Raw genomic sequence first — 24,177 nt, forward strand, 5'->3', positions numbered from 1 at the left:
CACTACAGTCAGTTTACACACTTTATTGAGCATCTTGTCCAATATACATTGCATTGACACAAAATGGGGAAACAACATGATGGCTTTGGGGCAGGGCTACCTGGACACACCTTATTTAGGGCGGGGCGGGGGAGGGGCTATTGCTTCATGAGGTTTCAAACACACCCAGTCTGTGCAAATACAGTGAACACCGGTCAGAGGTGGTCATTGGGGCTTCACACATTCTCACTGGACAGAGGACACTGACAGCAACCATGTGACCACATTGACTTCCTGTACTCGTCACATTCACCCAGAATGAACGGCGCAGGGCTTCCAGACGCTCCCGCCAACCTGATTGCATGCGCCAAGAGGAGGTGGTTGACTATTACTGGGTGTCAGGCTAACATTGGAGAGACGCCGCCGCGACTCGGCCGCCACTGAAGGTGTGTAGAAGTCCATTTCCCAGAGTGCACCTGGACATCGCCGGTGCGGCGTCCATCTCCGTCAGAACGCAACACAACAAGTGAGTTAGCTTCAACTCTAGTGGGACCTACAACCAAAACTCAGGGGTGAGCTTAAAGGTGAGAACTATCTTTGAAGAATGGACCAATCACAGCTTAGCACACTGAAAGAGAGAGAGAACGCAGCCAGACCTCCTCCCACTGACAGCAGGAGGACCACAATGGACTGCAGATCTTCTGCAGAAGGTGGCAGTGGGCTCAGCGTCTGTCCACCAACTCCAGCAGTGAGGGGACAGTGAAGCTGCTGGTGCAGCTTCCATCTCAGCGCTTGGTCCTGACACCATGGCACAAACTCAGAGCTTCCATCTCTGGCCGGTGGAGATCCAGTTCTTCACCTCAGAGACCTGCGAGGAGGTCTCCTCACAGAACCATCAGATCAGGGTTCCTCTCGCGGACAGCAGGAGGCACTGAGGGGCCGATGGCAGGAAGCAGTGGGTCGGGGACAAAGTGTTGGGGCCAACAGAACAACAGGCAGGACGTGTGATGACCTGATGGACCTTCTTCTACATCATCTTGACCACTTCATTGCATAAGAAACGTGGTATAAAGTAGAAACTGTTCAGCAGCAGATAAAAAAGCAAGTTCATTTACAGTAGTGACATATCTTACATCGTCTTTTTTTGTTTTTTCAAAATAAATAACATTAAATATACAACTCCAGGTAGGAGACAGGTGGGCCTGCTGGTAGGGGTCGTCAAGGTGGCCACCGTGGTCTTCACACCGCCCACGTCCTGACTGCAGACACAAGGGGGGCGCAGAGGCTTGCACTGGGACCTTCCCTCTCAAGGCATCTCCTGTCACTGGAAGAGACGGAACACCATGTTTACCCCCGTGTGTCCAGCAGGGGTCCTCAGCCCCCCCCCCCGCCCTCGGCTCTGCCCACGCCACTCACCCTGGAATTTACAACGGCCCTCCTAGTCAAACGCCATCTCTTGACTTTTCCTCACGCAGCGAGCCACCTTCCTCTTGAACTCCCCGTTGGGATCCTCCCGCCACTCTTTCTACAGGGGGAGCAGCCAGACAGTGTGATGTCACTTCCTGCCAGGTAGCCCGGCAGATGGAGGAAGGAGGGATGGGAAGGGAAGTCACTCACCGCCGCGTCCACATTAGCCGGAGAGTCGCTGTTGGGGTCGGCCAGCATGGAGATGACGCTGATCATGATGGTCTCCACCGTGTGGATGGGCAGCCAGCGCTCCTCCGGCTTCTCGTAGCCAAACTTGTCCTCGCCTGGCTCGTGGAGGATGGAGATGCACACGTCTCCGTTCTTGGCCACTGGGAGGAGGAGGAGCCAGATTTAAAACACGGCTTCTGCTCCCACGTGGCCAGAACTGCTTCTGGATCACCACAGAGATGGAGAGGGAGAGCCGAGCCACATCTTCATCGGCCTCTCTGGCGCCCTCTATCGCCACCATCGACATAAAGCGAGCAGCGAGCTAACAACGTGTGGTCTGGACAACAGGAGGATGTCCAACTCCACATCTTCTTACCGTTTGGGTGCCAGATTTCAGTGATGAACTTCATCTTTGGAGGTCGCAGAGGGTAGTCATAGGGGAAGGTGAGGTACGCTTTGAAAAACCCGCCTTCACTGAAATACCAGGGTCAGAAGTTACAGAAGTCAGAGTTCCGACTGGACATTTGTAAACCGGCCGAACTTCCGAGAGCTGCGTTCTACTTACAAAAGGGTGTCTTGTGGACCGATGATCACCACCTCCCACTTATAGATGTCATCGTCGTCGATGAGACCGGCTGAGAAGCCCTCCACTGGGTTCTTGTTGAGCTCTGCAAATGGCCAAACAGCTCCAATTAAAAGCAGCCAACTCATCTTCAGTCCTAACGCACGTGAAGAGAAGGTGAACAAAGGAATGTCAACTTGTTCTCCAGCTGAGTAGCTCTTGGATGGTGCTGGCTGTAAATGCCCTCCGCACCAGAAGAGGGAGACAGAGGGCCTCCACAACAGCTCTTCAGAATTAGTTTGCTCATGAAACCTAGCATATCTACAAACTATTTAAAGATAAAGACCTTCCAGAAATGATGAATCGTTAGCAGGAAGAATCCCTGCTACTGAAGTGATTCATAGGCTGAAGAATCAACAGCTGCCCAGGTTCTGATCCACATTCCCCACGCACAGGAAGTGGAATTAGCTGATTGAACAATGACTGCCATCTGTCACCAAGCGGAATGATGGCGATGATAAGGATGACGATGATGATGATGATTGACTGAGGAGGAGAAGTGGCACCATCATCTCTCTACACAACCTAAATAATCACCCTGTTTACACAGTGCAGCGACTGAGTGAATCAGCTGACAGACACCAGGACAGGAAGAAGATCCCTGGTCCGATAGCGTCAGGGCTGAACAACAAAACATAATCTGACAACGCTGTGGAAGAGGATCATCACCAGCTGATGAACCTGAGTGCCGGTAAAAGAGGCCCCGGGTGTGAACATGGAGGTCACCGAAGGCAACCAATCAACCTGAGACCACGGTGATGGAGACCAGGACCTCAGGGCAACATGGGGATCGTCAGCGGTTCATATCTAAGCTTCAACAGCGCGGCACAAACGCGGGTATTAGGCCAACAACCAGGTGGTGTTGCGTCCCTACTGGTTTCCTTGTCCAATCTGATGGTGCGCTGCTGCGCCGCCGGCAGCAGGTTCGACACAAATTCTATGATTTTTGTTGGAGGAAGGCCGAATGCAACGATGTAAAATTATTTATTTCACATTTTATTTATTTCAATTTATATTTGATGTCACTCGTACGCAGCGCTCGTCTACAGAAGCTGTGGTGGATGTGGGCTGCGACTTTACAATCGCCGCTAATATGTTGTGTGCATGTGTTGTGAGTTTGTATCGAATCTGCTGACGGCGGCGCAACACATCTGCAGCTGTTCGGCAGGGAAACCACTTCAATCCGAAACCAGTTGGGACACAAACAGCGGCGAGTTTGACCTTTGAACCGCGGTGACACCATCACGAAGCGGCATCCAGTCCACGAAAAACACCCGCTTCATGAAGCAGAAGCTGCTGTAGCGAAGGGTTGATGAGTCCAGCGGTTGATTATTCCTTTGTTCCTGAGGAGAACCCCGACTAATGGTCCGAGCGGCTACATAAACGAGCTAAGCCCGCTTGCTGCTCCGACCCGGTTCCCCCTAAAGAGCGTCTCTTAGCCACGTTTGCTTCCCCGTGAGGAGCAGCTCCGGTTAGCCGCTTAGCCGGATGCTAAACCACGGTTCCGGGGCGACCCATTGTGCCGCTAGCCGCTTAGCCCCCGCTGCTAACTGCCGTGCTGCGTAAACAACGTAGCTTAGCGCGGCTATAAAAGGCTAGCTCCGCTCGCCTCTTCTCGTCCAGTTAGCGGCCGTGGTTTGAAGCTTACCTGCCAGTTGTTTTCGGAGAAGAAGAGCTGATTGTTCGGTCATGGTACGCTGGCTAACAGGGGGGGCAACACTCGGCGTGACTAACACCTTCCAACAAAGAGCTGCGCTGCGCTGAGAGCCGCTGCTGCTGCTGCTGACTCGGACTGTTTTGACACAAGTCGGCGCCGAGCGGGGCGTGTGCGCATGCGCGTCCGCAGTCGCCTGCATGCATGTTATTTTTGAGTTTATTCCAGTCAACAGGCACAGATGGGAACCTGACGATGTTGTTTCGGAGAATGTTTAGTCCCTGTTTTATTTTTACACTTGAATTCGTGACACACAAACGACGAAACTATGGGTGTCAAACTCTGGCCCGCGGGTCAAATTTGGCCCGCAATTGTAATTATATTTGGCCCGCGAGTCAATACAAAATCACTACTGAAGCTGCTGGCCAGCCAGTATTAAACAGCACAGGTACCGCTAATACTGCAAATCCCAGAATGCTCTGCTCAATCAGGACAGGACGTTTATTGAAGAATATTATGACGACATTATTGGTGTGTTGTTGTTATTTTCTTTTTAAATGTACAATTATTCCGTGAAAAAATGTTAGTGATGAAATTTAAATCAGAAGGCTTCAAAATAAAAAAGACGTATACGATTCTTATTTACATTTTAAGTATTTTGATGAGTCTAACTTGAAATTCGATTTTTACATCTGTGCAATATTAAGTTATTTATTGTATAGTATTAAGCTTTGCTTGTTCCACATTCAGGTAGTTTGGGTCCATATAAAAAGGTTCACTATCTGGAGGAGGAAGATTTTTTTTTCAATGAATATCAATGTTGGCTCGGTACTTTGTCCAACTTTGACATTTTGGCCCCAACTGTGTATTTGAGTTTGACAGCCCGAGGCTCAACTGTCCGTACATTCAGACACTGAGTCTGGGCTGAGGACAGCCTGGCTGACCCTCCGCTCCTGTGTTTGTGCTGATGACGTAGTTCACTTCTCATGTGTCATGCGGCTGCATCATAAGAAAGAGCTGCATGTTGTGAAGGTTGTTTTTCCTAAAGGAGCCTGTGTGTGTGTGTGTGTGTGTGTGTGTGTGTGTGTGTGTGTGTGTGTGTGTGTGTGTGTGTGTAGCCGTCAGGACGAGTCTGGCTGCACTGCAGTCAACGAGTTGATCCCGCCACACTTCGTTCATATTGTGTTCCTATTGTACAGATATTCAACTGTTCCAGCGTGTAATATAATCTGAACGAATTAAAATGCTTCTTAATGTTCCACGTTTTCATGATTCTCTCAGCCAATAACCGTGTCTCTGCCACGTGGGAGAGGCGTTAAGAGATACGTTTGGCATTAAAATGCCATAAAAACAACAATGAACCGAAACCGTAACTCGGAGCGAAAGGACGAGTTTGAAGGAATGAGTTAGGCAGGAGGCTGTGGCGCTCCACTGGAATCCAGTAAGAAAAACAAACGTTGACGAACGTTCTTGTGAGACCTTCAGTGTTTCCTGGTAAATCAAGACACCACTGCATTAAATCCAGAAACACACGATGCGTTCAATGGTTCCAACAGCCAGGCAGACTGTGTAAAGTGTTGACACGATTGACACAACGTATTGTTTTCAGAAGCAATAAACAATTTCAACCACGTCGCGTCGTGCGTCTTTGTCTGACTGAAAGCACAAAGCGGCCGAGTGTCTAAAAACCGAGCTCGGGGCGGGAACGTGAAGGCAGTACGGGGCGGAAGGAAGGCGGTTGGTTGGGCGCCATATTTGATGCCTTGTTAGCTGCCGAGCTAGTTTACGAGTCCAGACTTTTGAATCTGAAACGACAGTCTGACGCAAAGGGCCTCTCCGCTCCAAGATGAATGTTATCGATCATGTTCGGGATATGGCGGCCGCCGGCCTCCACTCCAACGTCCGCATACTCAGCAGTTTGTTGCTGACGATGAGCAACAACAACCCGTAAGTGTTGATTCCGCGGCTCCGTCTACTTCCCGGAAGCTGTGCCTCCCCTTTGCCAGTCTGCTGTATATTGTTAGCTGCCTGCTAACTGTGGAAGCTAACGGATAAAAGCACAGCAGTGTCGTTGTATTATCTCTGACTGAACCTGTTTTTATCTCTGTTGAAGTTGTTCAGAGTGACGCTTGATGAGAAAACATCGCGTTCTTCGCGAGTCTCAGTCACTGACTCGCTGTGCGGGTGTTAGTCGGGTAACAATGACCGTGGGTTCGCCACCACTGACCCACAGCTGTTTCCAGCCCGGGTTCAGCCGGACTTTAGTCCGGTCGTCCATCCATGACGCTGGACCTGTTCCTCTGTTGTTCCAGGGAGTTGTTCTCTCCGGCCCAGAAGTACCAGCTGCTGGTGTACCACGCGGATGCCATCTTCCACGACAAGGAGTACCGCAACGCCGCGTGCAAGTACAGCATGGCCCTGCAGCAGAAGAAGGTGCTCAGCAAGACCTCCAAGGTGCGCACGTCCACGGGGGGCGCTGCGTCCAACCTTCAGGCCCAGGTGTGTCCGTCAGTAGATGCTGGAGGACCCGGATGGAAGTTGGACTGTTGGTGTTGGTGAACCCTCACTGCAGCGGCTGCTGCTGTCACTGTTGTTCTTTCAGAGTCTGCCGTCTGAAATCGAGGTCAAGTACAAGATCGCCGAGTGCTACACCATCCTGAAACTGGACAAGGACGCTATCGCGGTCCTGGATGGGATCCCATCCCGACAGAGGACGCCCAAGGTGGGGACGCCTTGGGCGTCACGTGACACATCAGCACTGGGGACTCTGCAGCTGCGTTTCCATGACAGCTTTTCACCAAACAAAAGCCGTAGTTCTAAAGTTTCCACACAGTGCAATTACAATGCGCTTTGCAAGATGATCAGCTGTAGTTCTGGTCAGATCGTGTCCAGTGGGACGCCACCTTGAGGAGGATGGAGGAACAAAACATTTTGCCATAAACCTGCATCTCCGTGTGGTTTGCTGTCCGGGTGCTTTGATTAATATTCCGTCTCCTCCTCCGTCCAATCAGAACGCTCCATTGTCACTGGTCAGTCAACTGGTCACGTGACCCCGTGCATGACGCACATCCACTGACGAACAAAGTGTTTCCATGACACTGGTGTGATGTTCATCTCTATGATCCGTGTGAAAAACCACCTGGGAGTGGGAACCTTTGAGCCATGTTGGAGCTGAGCTTTTATGGCCATGTTTAGGTCTGGTGCAGTTCTAGGAGCCAATGGAAACGCAGCTGCAGTCTGGGCTTCTTCCAGGAGTCATGTGATCCTTTGTGTTGTGCAGATCAACATGATGTTGGCCAACTTGTACCGGAAGGCCGGCCAGGAGCGCTCTGCAGTGACCAGCTACAAGGAGGTCCTCCGACAGTGTCCGCTGGCCCTGGACGCCATCATTGGTAGGCGGGGTCAGGCGAGGGTCCGGTGGGGGTCAGACGGGGGTCGCTCGCACGGCGTGTTGACAACTGCTCACCGACTCCTGCGCAGGTCTGCTGTCTCTGTCGGTGAAGGGAGCCGACGTGGCCTCCATGACCATGGACGTGATCCAGAGCATCCCCAACCTGGACTGGCTGTCGGTGTGGGTCAAGGCCTACGCCTTCATCCACGCCGGGGACAACCAGCGGGCCATCAACACCATCTGGTCAGCGCAGCGGTCCGAGCTCCTCGGGAGGCCCGCTTGCTTCGTCTCTCATGTGTTTCTCCTCCGTCTGCTCTCAGCTCTCTGGAGAAGAAGTCGCTGCTGCGGGACAACGTGGACCTCCTGGTGAGCCTGGCTGACGTCTACTTCAGGGCCGGAGACACCAAGAACGCCATCCTGAAGTTCGAGCAGGCCCAGATGTTGGACCCGTACCTCATCAAAGGTCAACAGAGTTGCCCTCTGGGTGGCGCTGCAGTCATCATCATCATCATCATCGGCAGGCGTGTCCCGATGGGCGTGTCCCGATGGGCGTGTCCTGATGGGCGTGTCCTGTGTCGGTCTCTGCAGGGATGGATGTCTACGGCTACCTGATGGCTCGAGAGGGCCACCTGGAGGACGTGGAGGTTCTGGGAGGTCGACTGTTTAACATCTCGGACCAGCATGCAGAACCCTGGGTCATCTCTGGGTGAGTCTGGTGTGTGTGTGTGTGTGTGTGTGTGTGTGTGTGTGTGTGTGTGTGTGTGTGTGTGTGTGTGTGTGTGTGTGTGTGTGTGTGTGTGTGTGTGTGTGTGTGTGTGTGTGTGTGTGTTGCCATCATCACCCCCAGAACTGCACCAAACCTAAACCTGGTGGTGGAAACTGCAAACGGCTCCACTGGGAAAAACATTTTCAAGTCATCAAAGAGAAAAATAGAACAAACATTCTGCACAGCAAACAAATGTAAACAAACAAAGCAAACCTAATTCTGGTTAAATCTCGCAGGATGAGATTTGAGCAGAATTCTGATCCTCACGCCGTCCACAGCTGTGCATTGTGGGAATTTTAGAAATCTGACTGATTTAGTGTGTGTGTGTGTGTGTGTGTGTGTGTGTGTGTGTGTGTGTGTGTGTGTGTGTGTGTGTGTGTGTGTGTGTGTGTGTGTGTGTGCAGCTGCCACAGCTTCTACAGTAAGCGCTACTCCAGGGCCCTCTACCTGGGCGCCAAGGCCATCCAGCTGAACAGCAACAGCGTGCAGGCTCTCCTCCTGAAGGGGGCAGCGCTGAGGAACATGGGCCGCGTCCAGGAGGCCATCATCCACTTCAGGGAGGCCATGCGATTGGCTCCGTGTCGACTCGACTGCTATGAAGGTCAGTGCGGTTCCCCTCCGATTGGCTGCGTTCCGATTGGCTGCTGACCCGGCGGCTCCTCCTCGCAGGGCTCATCGACTGCTACCTGGCGTCCAACGGGATCCGCGAGGCCATGGGCATGGCCAACAACATCTACAAGACGCTGGGCTCCAACGCTCAGACCCTGACCATCCTGGCCACGGTGTGTCTGGAGGACCCGGTCACCCAGGAGAAGGCCAAGAGCCTGCTGGACAAGGCCCTGGCCCAGAGGCCCGACTACACCAAGGCCGTGGTCAAGAAGGCCGAGCTGCTCAGTACGTCCACGTGGCGCGGCTGTTGGCTCAATGTCCCTATCGCACAGGAAGTGACCTCGTGGCTGTGCCCTCGTGTTTGTGTGTCAGGCCGGGAGCAGAAGTACGAGGAGGGGATCTCGCTGCTGCGCAACGCCCTGGCCAATCAGAGCGACTGCGTGCTGCACAGGATGCTGGGAGATTTCCTGGTGGCGGTCAGCGACTACCAGGAGGCCATGGACCAGTACAGCATCGCTCTCAGGTAACCCACCGCAGCTCACCTGTCAGCAGGGGGCGCTGCAGCAGCAGGAGTCCAAGTCGGCGGCGGCATCACTGAGAGTCGAGACTTCAAAGTTGTCTTGAGAAAATTCACACTAGTTTGTGTTGTTTGTGTACCATTTTGTGTATTTGCAACCTGCTAGCAGAGACTGAGCCTGATTTTATTTTGCCGCAGTTTGATTGACGTCCCGATGGAAACCTTTAGTCTGGAGTTTAGCAGCAGTGGTTGTGTTGACATGGTTGGGATCAGCTGAGGAGTCGTCTCATTGTTAACACTGCATCAGTTTTTGAATGGAGTCATGAGACAGCCAAAGGTTCACAGCCCCCCCCCCCCCCCCCTCCCCCCCTCCACTCCACTCAGCCTGGACCCCAACGACCAGAAGTCCCTGGAGGGGATGCAGAAGATGGAGAAGGAGGAGAGTCCCACCGACGCCACGGTGGAGCTGGATGGCGACGACATGGAGGGCAGCGGTGAGGACGGAGACCTGGAGGGCAGCGACAGCGAGGCGGCCCAGTGGCAGTGGGCCGACCAAGAGCAGTGGTTCGGGACGCCCAGCCACTGAGGCCCCGCCCCTCCACCCCCCCGCCTGTGTGTGTGTGTGTTTATGGTGTGCGTGTATATACACTTGAACTCAGATGTTTCTAATATTTTGTACATATTTTTAAAGTGTATAATAAAAACCTGTAACATTACAACGCTGCCCAGATTATTGAACACAGACTGCGGTTTTGGCTCGGTGCTGTCGACCCCTCGGTGACCTCACAGAGGGCAGAGGGCCAGGTGTGGTGCGGCTCAAGAGGAGGCGGGACACGTCTCTTCACATGACAGTTTTATTGTACAATCATCTGGAGATACAGTGAAGCAGTTCAGAAGGACTTCCTGTTCTCACCTTTTCAAATTAAATCTGCTCCAAAACTAAAAAGGCGGTTTGGTTTTTAAATATCCCATAAAAGTGTTTTTTAATTCTCCCCCCTGACAAAGACAAAAACAGTTTGAGCTTATTGAACATTGTTGTACTATGGGACCACGGTCTAGTCTAGTCTAGTCTGGTCTATGTTCCAACACTACACGGCCGGGTTAAAGGTGATGGCGGCCTCGCCGAGCATGCGCCCGCCGTCTCCACTGGAAACTGTACACAACACTGGTCTGGAGGCGTGACAACCACGGAGGAGCGTCACGGATCTACCTGCTCTGGACATGCAGCAGCTGCTGGACCACGTGCTGCTTCTTTTCAAAATAAAATACACCGCATGCAACAAAATAATCATAATAAAAACCAAATTTGGAGGCCGCAAGGAACTTTTTTTTTTTTTTTTTAGAGCGGAGCGGCTCACTGCGACTTGGCTGCGGGGGAGGAAGGGGGGCAGGGTGGAAGAACAAGGAGAAGAAGAAGAAGAAGAAGAGTCAGGGCACGTCTGAGCAGCAAATAATTTAAAAATCCACAAAGTAAGCAAAAAACATGCTGAAGGCCATGCGGCGGCGAGCAGAGGGTTAAAAAAAGACAAAATGAAGTTAAGTTACCTTTTTTTTAAAAAAAAAAACGCATTAAGTCACATGACGTTTCAGTCAGCGACCGCTGCCACCAGGTGTCACCACCGCCTCACTCAGGTACCGTCAACAAAAGAAAGAAGGAAAGAAGGAAAGAAACCGGGGTGGGCGAACGGTGGAAGGCGTGGTCGCAGAAGCCAGCAGGGGGAGTCGGTGGCCACTAATGCATGCAACACCAGCGTCTATATACAATGTACACGGCATCAGCCAGCCAGCGAGCCAGCGAGCGGCGCCCCCTTGTGCTCAGTTGATAAAGACTAACAGCTTCTTGGTGCCTCTTGTGTTTCAAGTACAGTGTGATACACGTCAGATCATCGTCGTCGAGACGCCGCTTCGAGTCGCTTCAAGTAAAAACAAAGCGGGAACCAGGAGGGGGGGGGGGGGGGCGGAGAGAGAGAGAGAGAGAGAGAGAGAGGGAGGGAGGCGTGTCGCTGTGAAATGGAGGCGGGCTCAAGACGTGGCGTGTGGTCGTGTGAACAACAGACAGCACTGAGGTAGCTGCGCTCTGCCTACTGCAGAAAATCAAAAGGAAACCGAGCGTAAAACGCAGCCGAGCTCCAAACGGCCACCAAACCTTTTTTACAAAATATCATCGTTATAAAATAGTGTAAATTCTCTGTACAGGTCAAACTGCTAGCGCTAGAGCGAGGGGTCGGGTGAGGGAGAGAGAGAGAGAGAGAACGCATGATGGCGATGATGATGATGATGTCACAGAACCCATCAAGTCAGTCGGTCAGAAGCCCCTCCTCCTCCCTTCGCCCCCCCACACACACACAAACATTTACCGGCCCAACAAAAAGAAAGAGAGAGAGGAGCTGGAGTTAATGGGACTGGTTAGACTGGTTAATGTCCACTTCACACTGGTGCGCCGGGGGGGGGGGTGGCTCGGAGGAGGTGGAGTCACTCAGGGCCACAGCATGGCGGAGACGTTAGTGTCGGTGCTGTAGATCCAGGCCACCAGGGGCAGCGCCACGGCCACGAAGGGCCACGAGATGCCCTTGGCGCATGCAGCGAGCGGGCGGCCCTTGGCCGGCCTCTCCAGACCTTTACCCAGGTCCAGGTAGTTCCTCGCCGCGTACTTCAGCAGCTCGTCCAGCAGGATGACGGGCAGCGAGATCTTCAGCACCATCATCCACTGGGTGGTGTCCAGGGGCGTGATCTGGAAGATGACCTGCAGAGGGCGCCGGCAGCAGAGCGTAAATGACGCTGGACTGTCAATTGTTCGGATTAATCCTGGATTAATCACATTAACACAGGCATGCATACCTACATATCATCCTCTGCATACAGCCTCATATTAAAAATCTCCGATAATAATAAGCCTATTAAAACAAACGGAGCTCCGGCATCGGAAGATTTCCAAACAAAAGCATCGGGAATCGGAAGTGGAAGACAAAATGAGGTGGACGGGTGCGTCCCAACTGCAGGGGTGTGGTGGCGACGACACTCACCGGCAGCGGCTCCACGTACAGGATGAGGAAGTGCAGGGACATGGACAGACAGATGGCGCCCAGGAGCCACACGTTCTCCCAGGGAGGCATCCTGAGCAGGGACTGGTTCTCCGACAGGCTGGCACAGGAGAAAAAGACTGTGAGCTGCCCCCATCCATCCATCCATCCACCCTTCCATTCATCCATCCATCCACCCATCATCCATCCATCCATCCATCATCCATCCACCCTTCCATCATCCATCCACCCATCATCCATCCACCCATCATCCATCAGCCATCCATCCATCCCATCATCCATCCTTCCATCCATCCATCCTTCCATCCATCCACCCATCCATCCTTCCATCATCCATCCATCCATCCATCCCCCCCATCATCCATCCCCCCATCATCCACTCATCCATCCCCCCATCATCCACCCACTCATCCATCCATCCACCCATCCACCCATCCATCCGTCCTACCTGTTGAGGGCGTTGCACATCTCGATGGTGACCAGCACGGACAGCGCCATGGTCATGGGGTACGGAGACTCGAAGACGTGACAGTCCAGCTGGTGGAACTCAGGGTTGTCTGGGGCGCACTGCAGGAAGTGGCTCTGTGGAGGGAGGGGGAGGGGCAGCAGAGCTCAGGGGGAGGGGCTAGGAGGCGTTTACATTGGGGGTGGGAGGAAGCCTTACCAGCTGGTACCAGGTAATCTGAGGTCCGTCCTCGGAGATCATGAACCACCAGGCGGCCGCCCCCACCGTGGCAGCGCCCACGTAGCCTGGCGGCAAAGCAAAGCAGCTAGCATTAGCAGCTAGCGTTGGCAGCTAAAACACGCAGCAGGCAGTGATTGGTCAGTGACTGGAGGTCAGTGATTGGAGCTCAGTGACTGGAGGTCAGTGAGTGGAGGTCAGTGATTGGAGGTCAGTGACTGAGGTCAGTGACTGAGGTCAGTAATTGAGGTCAGTAACTGGAGGTCAGTGATTGGTCAGTGACTGGTCAGTGGCTGGAGGTCAGTGGCTGGAGGTCAGTGGCTGGAGGTCAGTGGCTGGAGGTCAGTGATTGGTCAGTGACTGGAGGTCAGTGATTGAGGTCAGTGACTGGACAACACTGTAAATTATGATGAAAGTCAGCCGGATCCACCATGTGCTGTATTTTACTGTGAAAGGTCACCGCGACGCATCAGCTTCAGCGCTCCACTGTTCGGTTGGAGCGTGGAGGTTTCCCGCCAAACCTGAGACTATAATCAACAGAATGCACAGAGACTGGCGGCGCTCACCTCCGATGGCCAGGTATCTGAAGAAGAGCCAGCCGGAGATGAGCGGCTCCTTGGCGTTGCGGGGGGGCTTCTCCATGATGTCCAGGTCCGGGGGGTTGAAGCCCAGCGCCGTGGCCGGCAGCCCGTCCGTCACCAGGTTGACCCACAGCAGCTGCACCGGGATCAGTGCCTCAGGGAAGCCCAGCGCCGCCGTCAGGAAGATGCTGCCGGGATCGGAGAGACCGGGTGAGCCCGTCTGGCAGCACAATACCCAACCGCACCACAGGGTGGCGCCTCTTTACGTTTAGCAGAGCAGCAGCAGATGGAGGAAACATCTTGCTTCAATGTCGATGGAAATGAACATCCAGAACCATGTAGTGTCACTGCATGGTTCTGGATGGTTCTGGGAACCGTCCAACCATGACTCTGAACAGATGAAATCCAGCTGTTTCGTTACTAACTCACTACGAGTTGGGCGGGCCGGATTAAAAAGTGCAACGGGCCACATATGGCCCCCCGGGCCGTAGTTTGCCCACGCCTGGTCTACGGCAGGGTCACCAACCCCTTAGGAACCCGAGAGCTTCACGGGTACCGAGTCATCTGAAGAACAAGCAGTTTGCTCCACACTTCTCATGTTAGTTTGGTTTGTTTAATCCTGGGAACTGGACCTTGAGTCTGTCAATAATAAATACATCTTCTGAACCGAGTTGCACGTCCTGATGAATGGTTCTGATCCATGTGAAGACGCTGATCACATGGCTTCTCAACAACCATCAACCAGGTTGGATGACACTGTATTGACCTCGCTTCCATCATATCCCATGATGCATTGCTTCCTCCTCTGAGGAGTCCCACTACTCCTCCCGGCCCACTGTGACCCAGCAGTCAGACCCAAACCCCCACGGCGTCAACACGTGATTGGTCGGGGGCTCACCAGACCACCTCGCCCACGTTGGAGGAGATGAGGTATCGGATGAACTGCTTCATGTTGTTGTAGATGGCGCGGCCCTCCTCCACCGCCGCCACAATGGAGGAGAAGTTGTCGTCGGCGAGCACCATCTCCGAGGCCGACTTGGCCACGGCTGTGCCCGAGCCCATGGCGATCCCGATCTCCGCCTTCTTCAGGGCGGGGGCGTCGTTCACGCCGTCGCCCGTCTGCGGAGGAAGCAACAGGAAGCAGGAAGTGAAGGGTGGGCGCACACACACACACACACACACACACACACACACACACACACACACACACACACACACACACACACACACACACACACACACACACACACACACACACACACACACACACACACACACCATGGCCGTGATCTCGTCGAAGCCCTGCAGGATCTCCACGATCTTGGACTTGTGCGACGGCTCCACGCGGGCGAAGCAGCGTGCGTGCGTGACGGCGTCGCGCTGCGCCTGCGGGCTCAGCTCGTCGAACTCGCGGCCGGTGAAGGCCACGACGCCGCCGTCGCCGGCCTCCTGCGGTGCCAGGATGCCGATGCGGCGGCAGATGGCCACGGCCGTGCCCTTGTTGTCGCCCGTGATCATGATGACCCGGATGCCGGCCTGGCGGCACAGCGAGATGGATGCCGCCACCTCCTGGCGGGGCGGGTCCAGCATGCCCACGCAGCCCACGAAGGTCAGGTCCGACTGGACGCAGCGGAGAGAGAGGGGGAGGAGTCGGTGAGCGACAGTGGGCGGAGCATACGCGCACTCTCCGGCGGGAGCTGGCTGGTACCTCGTACTCGCTGAACCGGGCCGTGTCGGTGAGGACCATGTCCTCCATCCTGGGCGGGCTGTCCCTAGTGGCCAGCGCCAGGCAGCGCAGCGTGTCCTGGCCCGTCCCGTACTCCCGGATCACCGACAGGATCTTGTCCTTGATGGCGGCGCTCAGCGGGACCTTGGCGTTGCCCACCCGCACGTGGGAGCACCTGTCGATGACGCCCTCCGGAGCTCCCTGCCAATCAGAGCAGAGGCAGCCGATGGAACCACACCCCCTACAGCGCCGCGGAGGGACGGAGGGACGGAGGAACGGACGGAGGGACGGACGGACCTACCTTCACAAACATCTTGCCCATGGAGCGGTTCTTGGAGGTGCAGTAGACCGACATGGACTTCCTGTCTCTGGAGAACTCCAGGGTGAACTCCTTCTTCATCAGCTGCTTGATGACCTGCGCGCACGCAAACCCACAAGATGGGTGAGGAACGGAGGCGGGGCCGGCGGCCGGCGGGCGGAGGCGGAGCTCCCGGCTCCGGACTCACCGAGTTGCAGGCGTTGGCCCGGTCGATCTTGGACAGGTTGCGGACGTCCGTGTCGAAGACGTTCATCTTCTCCACCAGACAGGTGAGGGCCGTCTCCGTGGCCTCGCCCACCTTCTCGTACACGCCCTTCGCCTCGTTGAAGTCCAGGGAGGAGTCGTTGCACAGGGCGCAGATGGTGGCCAGCTCCACCAGGGCGTCGTTCTGGTGGCACCGCACCGCTTTGCCGTCCTGGAACCTGAGCGCACGGACCAGGGAGTTAACGCTGTGACCGCCGGGTTGCAGCGGCTGACTTCCACCACCGGGGGGCGGCAGAGAAGTACTCACACTTCTCCTTCGGGCGCGTAGGTGGAGCCGGTGATGGTGAACTCTGAGAGCGAGCAGCTGCTGCCCTCGGCCCTGTTGACCACGAACATCTGGAGGAAGGAGACGCAAGAGTCAGACAGCAGGGGGCAGCAGAGGGCACTGATGCAGAGGAGGCAGCAGGGGGCACTGATGCAGAGAAGGCAGCAGGGGGCAGCAGAGAGCACTGCTGCAGCAGATTCTGCTGCTTGACGCACAAGCAGCAGAATCTGAATATGCAGAAGTGACACACACACACACACACACACACACACACACACACACACACACACACACACACACACACACACACACACACACACACACACACACACACACACACACACACACACAGCTGAGAGGTCAGTTATGTAAGTGCAGCAGTCGAGTCATCAGCTCCATACAGATGAGACACATTTCATCCCTCTCAGCAGAACATTAGCCATTAGCTCCATTAGCTCCTGGTTGTCTTAGCCAGGCTAGGCTAAAGGGGGCTGAAATTCACACTTGGCCACCTGTCCCGACTATGAGCACACAGTTGTGTTGAAGTTGTGTTTTGCTCACACCTGCTGTGAGTGAAGCCACGCCCCTACACACTGAAATCATCAGCATCGTGGCTCCGCCCAGAACGTCAGAAAGGTGTCCATCATCCATCCTCATCCATCCATCATCCTCATCATCATCATCCATCCTCATCCATCCCAGAGCTCCACAGGAGACCAGAAGCCACAGTGTGTGTGTGTGTGTGTGTGTGTGTGTGTGAGTCCCTCACCCTGCACACAGACATCTGGTTGGTGGTGAGGGTGCCGGTCTTGTCGGAGCAGATGACGGAGGTGCAGCCCAGCGTCTCCACGGAGGGCAGGCTGCGCACGATGGCGTTCTTCTTGGCCATGCGGCGCGTGCCCAGCGCCAGGCAGGTGGTGATGACGGCCGGCAGCCCCTCGGGGATGGCGGCCACCGCCAGCGCCACCGCGATCTTGAAGTAGTAGACGGCGCCGCGGACCCAGGAACCGCCGTGCACCGGGTCGCTGAAGTGGCCGATGTTGATGATCCACACGGCCACGCAGATGAGCGAGATGACCTTGGAGAGCTGCTCGCCGAACTCGTCCAGCTTCTGCTGCAGCGGCGTCTTCTCCTGCTCCGTGGCCGCCATCTCGTCGCGGATCTTGCCGATCTCCGTGTTGACGCCGGTGGACACGGCCACGCCCACCGCCTTGCCCGCCGCGATGTTGGTGCCCTGCAGGGAGGGGAGCGAGCGCGGGTGCGTTAAAAGCACGTGCGCGGCAGATTAAAGTCAGCGTGCGGCCTGCCCGCCACCAGGGGGCGGTGCGGGAGCCCTTCGGCAGCGTCCCAAGAGCGTGAAACCAACGGCGGTTCCGTCGTTCACGTGTCGAGGCTCCGTCAGTCTCAGCAGGTCGAATCGTGCACACAAGAATTCAATGATACGCAGCGCGCTGTACATCCTGCTTCATACTGGCTGTATTTTATTGTGAAAGGTTACTGCGGCGAATCAGCGTCAACGCTGCTCGGTTCAGCCGTCCAATAATGAAGTCCTTCAGTTTCACTGTTCTGCTTCTCTTTGAATAACTGGCTGGCTTGTGGCGCCACCTTGTGATCTTGGCGTGAAGCCACCGACCCGCCGCCGCCGCCGCCACTCGGAGAGGCGCTTGGCGTGAGACGGCACGCCGGCGTTCCCGAGCGCCCACGCACCGCAGACGCTGGCAGCGGGGATCTTCAGAGCGATAAGATAAGATCTCCTCCACCCGGACAGACAGGAAGTGGAGATGTACGGTATGTTGACGCTCAGAGGTCAACAGGAAGTGGGCGGACTCACCGAGAACAGCATGTTCTTCTTGTCCTGGTTGACGGCCCGCGGGTCGGGGACCGGGTCCGTGTGTTTGATCACCGACACAGACTCACCTGCAGGAGAGAGAAGAAGAACGCACTCTTAACCCCAACGTCGGTGCGCCCCCTGGTGGCAGACTGCAGTGCAACTACTGAGCCCCTGAACCTTTACAAACTGGTAGTTTTGATTAAATCGTGCTTGTGATTGGCTGCAAAAAGGGGGGGCGGAGCTACGCAACACATGGCTAAGTGGGGTCATGTGATCTCAGCCTGATGGGGGGGAGGGGCTTATCTCACCGGTCAGGATGGACTGGTCCACCCTCAGGGTGGTCGACTTGATGGAGCAGATCCTGATGTCTGCTGGGACCTTGTCTCCAACTGCAACACACACACACACGTTAGATAAACATGAAAATTCCAGGAAGTGTGTGTGTGTGTGTGTGTGTGTGTGTGTGTGTGTGTGTGTGTGTGTGTGTGTGTGTGTGTGTGTGTGTGAGAGAGAGAGAGAGAGAGAGAGAGAGAGAGACAACGCCAGCTACAACCAGGAGGGGGCGGAGTGCCGCCGGCCAGAAGAGGCGGTCCCACAGGAAATGGACCAATTAGAGCTGCTTGCAAATTAAGTCGACCCAGTTCGGCTTCCTGTCGGCGCCGGAGGGAAAACCGGGGCTCTGATTGGCCGGCTAAAAATAGCAACAGTGTCACACTGACACGGGAGCCCAGAGGAGCGGAGCGTCGCCTCAGACAGGAAGTGACAGACACACGCCAGGGCCAGACAGGAAGTAAGCAGCACCTGCACACTGACCACTGCACTGAGGTGGTGGTGGTGGTGGCGGTGGGCGGGGCCACCTTGTTTGTCCAGGAGGAACTAGAGATAACCACGCCCCCAACTCCTCTGATTGGTCCCCGCAACGTCTCTCCTTCTTTTGGCTCCTCTTGCTCATTTCCCATCCAGTGGCGACATGCGCCACCATCAGTCACCCCCTAGTGGTCGTTTACAGTACCTCCTCTGGAAGGATGATCAACAGCTGCTGGGGTAAAGCAAAGAACCGGCCGGCTTTTCATGCCGAGTTGTCAACACTGCCAGTGGCCCGGAAGCAGAGGCTTGGAAAGTCCACTTTGGAAGCTTTCAGTGCATGCACTCGCAGCTCAGAGTGCTTCACAGAGTGCGACAGGACACAGCACAAATGACCCACAAAGAAGAAATGAGAAGTCAAAACATGAGAGAATAAAAAGAGTGAAAGCTGAAGTGTGAGAAGGAACCCCAGTGAAGACGGCGAGGAGGTGAAGAAGAGCCCAGAGTGAAGAGGAGGCTCAGCAGCTCCATCTTCTCTTTCAGTCCAACTGTTGCCTCCAGCGCAGGCAATCCACACAATTACCCTTCAGCCACCAGAGGTGGCGCACTGGAGCTGGAAGTGAGAGACTCTGCAGCGACCAATCAGATGAGTTAGGGGCGTGGCCATCCCCGTGTCTTCCTGGGGAAAACATGTGTCCTCCTGGGCAGCAGGTGCTGCTGGCAGCTGATGCAGACAGCCGTCACCTGGAGAGGCTGCGACAGCCTGAGCTGAAGGCTCCTGTCAGCGCCCTCATGTGGAGCAGAGAGACGCCAATCAGGACGAGCCGGGACGCAGCGGCACGGACGACGACCGTAAGTGAAAAACAGAAAGATTTACTTTGAATGACGATTCGGGTCAAAGGTCGTCCTGTCAGCTGATTTAAAGGCCTTTATTGTTGTATTACGCCATAGGATTTTTTTTGCTGCAGTACTTCGAGTGGCCACTGGGGGGAAAAGTGTCACACTGGGCTACTGCGAGTCCAGTCTCCGGTTCTTACAATACACCCATGGCTGCAACCTGCAGGGCTACGGCGTTAGCAGGCCGGCTGTTAGCACACAGCTAGCGGCCAACCGTTAGCGCAGAGCTAACGCTGCTGTTTGCACAGCGAGGAGCCTCCTTTAGCCGCAGAGATGAGCAAATATTGAATTCCAGCATCAGACTTTTGCTCGCTTCCTGCGCCGACGTGTCAGACAATCCTGACCTTTGACCTCATCCATGCCAGCACCCCCACAGAGGCCCCCTCTCAAAGTCCCAGCGTCACCACAGTAACCCACCACTGTTGTCCCGGGACAGGAAGCAGTGATTTAAGGCCGGAGAGTCTTTGTGAAGCACATCAGTATTCACACACACACACACACACACACACACACACACACACACACACACACACACACACACACACACACACACACACACACACACACACACACACACACACACACACACACACACACACACACACGGCAAACACAAATGTAGAAACTATCTTAAACATTGGAATCCTTCATACGGTTTCATATCTGCTGTGATGTCTTTCACTTCACCGTCAGAGCGACGCAGCAGCAGCAGCAGCAGACATTTGGCTGTTTGTGTAAAAATAGACGACGGCTTTACCGATGGAAAAAAAGCCGCTGTGTGTGTGTGGGGTGGGGGGACGGGGGACTCTGGACCATCCTGCTGACAGTCGGGACCTCAGGCTGAAGACGGTCCCTCAGTGATGGTGGACGTTTGCCAGACCAGCACACACACACACGGAATCTGGGGGGGGGCGGGGCAGAGCTGATGGGAGGGGTCTATTCAGCAGAAGGCGGATCCTTGAAGCACTTCCCTATAAGGTCACATCTCTCTGTGCAGCACAATAGCAGCAGATCAAAGCCACACACACACACACACACACACACACACACACACACACACACACACACACACACACACACACACACACACACACACACACACACACACACACACACACACACACACACACACACACTCTGGTGGCCCAGGTCGTCCACGCAGCAGCGGAGAGGGGGCGGAGCTCCAGAGCGCCACCGCCTGTCCTTTCAGGGTCAGCGGGGCGGCGGCTGCCCACCAGGGGGCGGAGCCAGGACACCTGTCAATTCCACCACCGTCACTGCCTCTATAAATACGCAGCCCGACGGCGCCGATAACCGCCGTGCACTTGCGCACATACGCACGCACGGCGTCATGTGACCTCCCTACCTGAGGCCCTGCGTCTCCAAAAACAGCCGGCCCCTCCCCGACCCACACAGACGCCTCTTTATGTTCCCGCCCACCGAGGAGAATGGTGATTCTCTCCGCCGCGCTCATGTGACGGCGTGCAAGTTTCCAGGCAGACAGGCGGCGGCTTGTGAGGTCGGGCGCCACCTACCGGCGACCTCCACCACGTCCCCGGGGACGATGTCCCGGGCCTTGATCCTCTGCACCGTCTTCCGGTCCTGCCGGTACACCTTCCCCATCTCAGGCTCGTACTCCTTCAGCGCCTCGATGGCGTCCTCGGCGTTGCGCTCCTGTGGAGGAAGAGGAGGAAGAAGAAGAAGAGAGAGTGAGTGAGGAGCAGGACGCAGCTGAAGGCTCCTGCAGCAGCAGCAGCAGCAGCAGCAGCAGGTTGCTTCTGTATGGACAACAACCCAACCGTCAATACGTCCTCCTCCTCCTCCTCCTCCTCCTCCTCCTCCTCCTCCTCCTCCTCCTCCTCCTCCTCCTCCTCCTCCTCCTCCTCCTCCTCGCCAGAACATCTGACCCCGCCTCCCGCCAGTCACCACGGGGTCAACTCGCAGGTCATGTGACCCACCTGCCAGACTCCCACGATGGCGTTGGCGATCAGGATGAGCAGGATGACAAACGGCTCCACGAAGGCGGTGATGGTTTCCTCCCCCTCCTCGAACCAGGCCAGCACCTGAGGACAGACGGCAGCAGATCTCAGATCAGCTCCACGGCGCACCGCTGGACCATGTGACCGTTCGACGATCCCGTCGGCGCAGTCATTGGTTCTTCTCCCAGAATGCCTCCCGCCCACACGGCTCTCCTGAACCGAGTGGGCGCAGGTGGGGGCGCCTCCACACCACTGCACCCACACCACCGCGATTAATCTCACTGCGCGCTAATCTCATTGCGTGGCTAAATCTCGCTACGTGATTAATCTCATTGCGTCGCTGATTAATCTCATTGCACAGTTAATCTAATTCTGATGCACAGCTCATTTCACTGCAGCGTTAATCCCACTGCAGGTGGAGATGTTACTCTCCATGTATGAAAACTCAGCGCGCGCGTGCGTGCGTGCGTGCGTGCGTGCGTGTGTGCGTGTGTGAGAGAGACGCCACCTCTTCCATGACGCAATGATCAGATGTCTCGGTATGTTTGGCTGCAACAGATCAATGTCTTCAGTCCACATTAAGAAAGTGCAGCTCAGAGTCTCAGCCAATAAGAAGCAAGCAGAGATAGTGAGTCTCTGTGATGCAGTCAGCCTGAAGGTGTGTGTGTGTGTGAGTGTGTGCGTGTGCGTGCGTGAAGAACACAATCAGCCTGCAGCTGATTCACCGTCTGACCGGTTCCACAGCACAGAGTCATCAGCGAACGACAAGCAAGTCCAGGAGAACACGACCAGCACTTGAGCAGCGATGGAGGGAGAGAGAGAGAGGGAGTGAGGGGGAGAGAGAGCCTGGCGTCTGATTGGACAGCCACGGCCGGACACAAGGGTCCCCAGACGGACGTCCCACCGAGGGGACCAGCTCCAAATTTGGTTCTGAGTGGTTCTCTGTCAAACAGCAGCCAGTGACACCTCGCTATCAACACACACACACACACACACACACACACACACACACACACACACACACACACACACACACACACACACACACACACACACACACACACACACACACACACACGCACGCACGCACGCACGCACACGCACACGCACACACGCACGCTGCTGTTCTCACCATTCCTCAGATGTTCCTCAGCTGCCCAACTGTGTGTGTGTATGTGTATGTGTGTGTATGTGTGTGTATGTGTGTGTATGTGTGTGTATGTGTGTGTATGTGTGTGTATGTGTGTGTATGTGTGTGTATGTGTGTGTATGTGTGTCAGCGCGGGTTACGGGTTACACAAACCCAAGACGTTGTCACTTGGACAGCATGCGCCCCCCCCCAGCAGGGCTTAATATAATCCGTCCTGCGGTGGAGCGCTGACATAAACAGCCGGAGGTGCGAAGAGGAAGTCGTGTGTCAGACGTCGCCGAGATCCGTCCCGCCACTAAATCACGGCGCCAATTTACTGGACGGACGGCGGTGTCTGCACATCGTCCGGCGCCGACGCAGGAAGTCCGACGGCGACTTTACTCACAAAAGAGATGCAGGCGGCCAGCAGCAGGATCCGGACCAGGAGGTCCTCAAACTGCTCCAGGACCAGCTCCCACAGTGACTTCCCTGCCAGAGTGGGGGGGGGGGGAGCCACGTGAATGAAAAAAGAAAACACACACACACACTCATTTTATGACTCACATCGATAAAGAGACAGAGCCGCTTACCTTCTTCTGCTGGGAGCTCTGCAGGGCCCGCCGGGTCAGGACATGATGGAGCAGAGGAGGAGGAGGAGGAGGACAAGTTAGGAGTTCACACACACACACACACATCATCATGATCCAGCTGGGCCGCACAATCAAAAACCGGCCAATCAGAGTGGAGGACAAAATGATTGGGCCACTTCATGGCAGATGAGCTGTGAAGGTGACTGCACCAGGTGCAGGTGAGGACCCCCGCGAGGAACCAGTGGCTCTGCAGCGGTCCTGTCACACCAACACCACCAACACCTCCACCATCACCGGCCGTCACGGTGGGGGAGGGCTGGGGGGGAAATCGTCCTGGAGGTCACCGGCAATCGATGACGTCACCAACGGCCCGGAGAAGGAGCTGCTGCTGCTCGTGACTTTTAGCCCAGATGCTAACAATTCCTGACGGCATCGAGGAGGTTTCGTAACTCCTCCTTCTCCCGCAACGCAACGCAACGCGCGCCGTGTCGGGCACTGTGTGTGTGTGTGTGTGTGTGTGTGTGTGTGTGTGTGTGTGTGTCCGTCCGTCCGTACCGTTCAGGCCCCATTTCTCCCGTTGCCTCTTCACCTCGTCCAGGGACAAGCCGGTGCTCTCGTTGACGGAGAAATGGCCGTAAACTTCCTCCACGCTCTTGGTGTGCGCGTTCTCCATGACGGTCGCTCGCTCGGTTCCTTCCCACGCAGCGCAGCGCAGCTCAGCTCCCGCACCGCCGCTCGGCTCCTCCTCTCTTCTGTCACCGGGACGGGGGCTGTGTGATCGGATAGCGTCCTCCGGCTGGCTAGTAGTCGACCCCCCCCACGCTGCTCCCGGGCTTCCCTCCTCCTCCTCCTCCTCCTACTGCTGCTGCTGCTGCTGCTGCTGCTGCTACTCCCCG

At 55.5% G+C, this 24,177-nt stretch overlaps 3 protein-coding genes across 4 annotated transcripts; 1 reads left to right on the forward strand and 2 right to left on the reverse strand.

The window, feature by feature from the left end:
- Window positions 1–8: 8 nt before the first annotated feature.
- On the reverse strand, window positions 9–4,062 carry ube2g1b (ubiquitin-conjugating enzyme E2G 1b (UBC7 homolog, yeast)). Its single transcript, XM_076023054.1, has 6 exons — window positions 3,885–4,062; window positions 2,180–2,282; window positions 1,991–2,088; window positions 1,597–1,775; window positions 1,396–1,504; window positions 9–1,303 (listed from the first exon to the last, which is right to left on the reverse strand). Exons 1-5 carry the CDS (start codon window positions 3,925–3,927, stop codon window positions 1,418–1,420), a joined length of 510 nt encoding a protein of 169 aa, XP_075879169.1. The 5' UTR covers window positions 3,928–4,062; the 3' UTR covers window positions 9–1,303; window positions 1,396–1,417.
- Window positions 4,063–5,615: 1,553 nt separating this feature from the next.
- anapc7 (anaphase promoting complex subunit 7) lies at window positions 5,616–9,892 on the forward strand. Its single transcript, XM_076023051.1, has 11 exons — window positions 5,616–5,837; window positions 6,203–6,389; window positions 6,493–6,612; window positions 7,171–7,282; window positions 7,371–7,524; window positions 7,602–7,744; window positions 7,870–7,987; window positions 8,452–8,648; window positions 8,717–8,941; window positions 9,029–9,179; window positions 9,558–9,892. The coding sequence occupies exons 1-11, from the start codon at window positions 5,737–5,739 to the stop codon at window positions 9,757–9,759; spliced, it is 1,710 nt and encodes a 569-aa protein (XP_075879166.1). The 5' UTR covers window positions 5,616–5,736; the 3' UTR covers window positions 9,760–9,892.
- Window positions 9,893–10,013: 121 nt separating this feature from the next.
- atp2a2a (ATPase sarcoplasmic/endoplasmic reticulum Ca2+ transporting 2a) lies at window positions 10,014–23,981 on the reverse strand. Of its 2 annotated transcripts, XM_076023049.1 has the most exons (20): window positions 23,837–23,981; window positions 23,282–23,299; window positions 23,098–23,180; window positions 21,542–21,646; window positions 21,119–21,257; window positions 18,191–18,271; window positions 17,883–17,968; window positions 16,821–17,285; window positions 16,034–16,122; window positions 15,710–15,944; window positions 15,505–15,618; window positions 15,186–15,404; window positions 14,756–15,097; window positions 14,376–14,596; window positions 13,463–13,665; window positions 12,879–12,964; window positions 12,663–12,796; window positions 12,197–12,314; window positions 11,796–11,916; window positions 10,014–10,541 (listed from the first exon to the last, which is right to left on the reverse strand). In XM_076023049.1, the coding sequence occupies exons 1-20, from the start codon at window positions 23,952–23,954 to the stop codon at window positions 10,528–10,530; spliced, it is 2,991 nt and encodes a 996-aa protein (XP_075879164.1). In that variant the 5' UTR covers window positions 23,955–23,981; the 3' UTR covers window positions 10,014–10,527. The 2 variants fall into 2 exon arrangements, with proteins under 2 accessions (XP_075879164.1, XP_075879162.1); XM_076023047.1 differs by having other exon boundaries at window positions 10,014–11,916.
- Window positions 23,982–24,177: the final 196 nt, after the last annotated feature.

This window comes from Nelusetta ayraudi, unplaced genomic scaffold (assembly GCF_046127955.1).
Source record: "Nelusetta ayraudi isolate G7.1 ecotype Tasmania unplaced genomic scaffold, CSIRO-AGI_Nayr_v1 ptg000014l, whole genome shotgun sequence".
In the NCBI taxonomy this organism is placed as follows: Eukaryota; Metazoa; Chordata; class Actinopteri; order Tetraodontiformes; family Monacanthidae; genus Nelusetta; species Nelusetta ayraudi.

Excerpts from the sequence above, each read along its gene's own strand:
- atp2a2a (XM_076023047.1), bottom strand. The coding sequence starts at position 23,954 with ATGGAGAACGCGCACACCAAGAGCGTGGAGGAAGTTTACGGCCATTTC. Across the intron at positions 17,286-17,882 it reads AGAAGAACATGCTGTTCTCG|GGCACCAACATCGCGGCGGG; the intron begins GTGAGTCCGCCC and ends CCCTCCCTGCAG. Across the intron at positions 11,917-12,196 it reads TGTACGTGGAGCCGCTGCCG|GTCATCTTCCAGATCACGCC; the intron begins GTGAGTGTCGTC and ends CGCCCTCTGCAG.
- ube2g1b (XM_076023054.1), bottom strand. The coding sequence starts at position 3,927 with ATGACCGAACAATCAGCTCTTCTTCTCCGAAAACAACTGGCAG. Across the intron at positions 1,776-1,990 it reads TGAAATCTGGCACCCAAACG|TGGCCAAGAACGGAGACGTG; the intron begins GTAAGAAGATGT and ends TCCTCCTCCCAG. Across the intron at positions 1,505-1,596 it reads CGGCTAATGTGGACGCGGCG|AAAGAGTGGCGGGAGGATCC; the intron begins GTGAGTGACTTC and ends CTCCCCCTGTAG.
- anapc7 (XM_076023051.1), top strand. The coding sequence starts at position 5,737 with ATGAATGTTATCGATCATGTTCGGGATATGGCGGCCGCCGGCCTCCAC. Across the intron at positions 5,838-6,202 it reads ACGATGAGCAACAACAACCC|GGAGTTGTTCTCTCCGGCCC; the intron begins GTAAGTGTTGAT and ends CTGTTGTTCCAG. Across the intron at positions 7,525-7,601 it reads CGGGCCATCAACACCATCTG|CTCTCTGGAGAAGAAGTCGC; the intron begins GTCAGCGCAGCG and ends GTCTGCTCTCAG.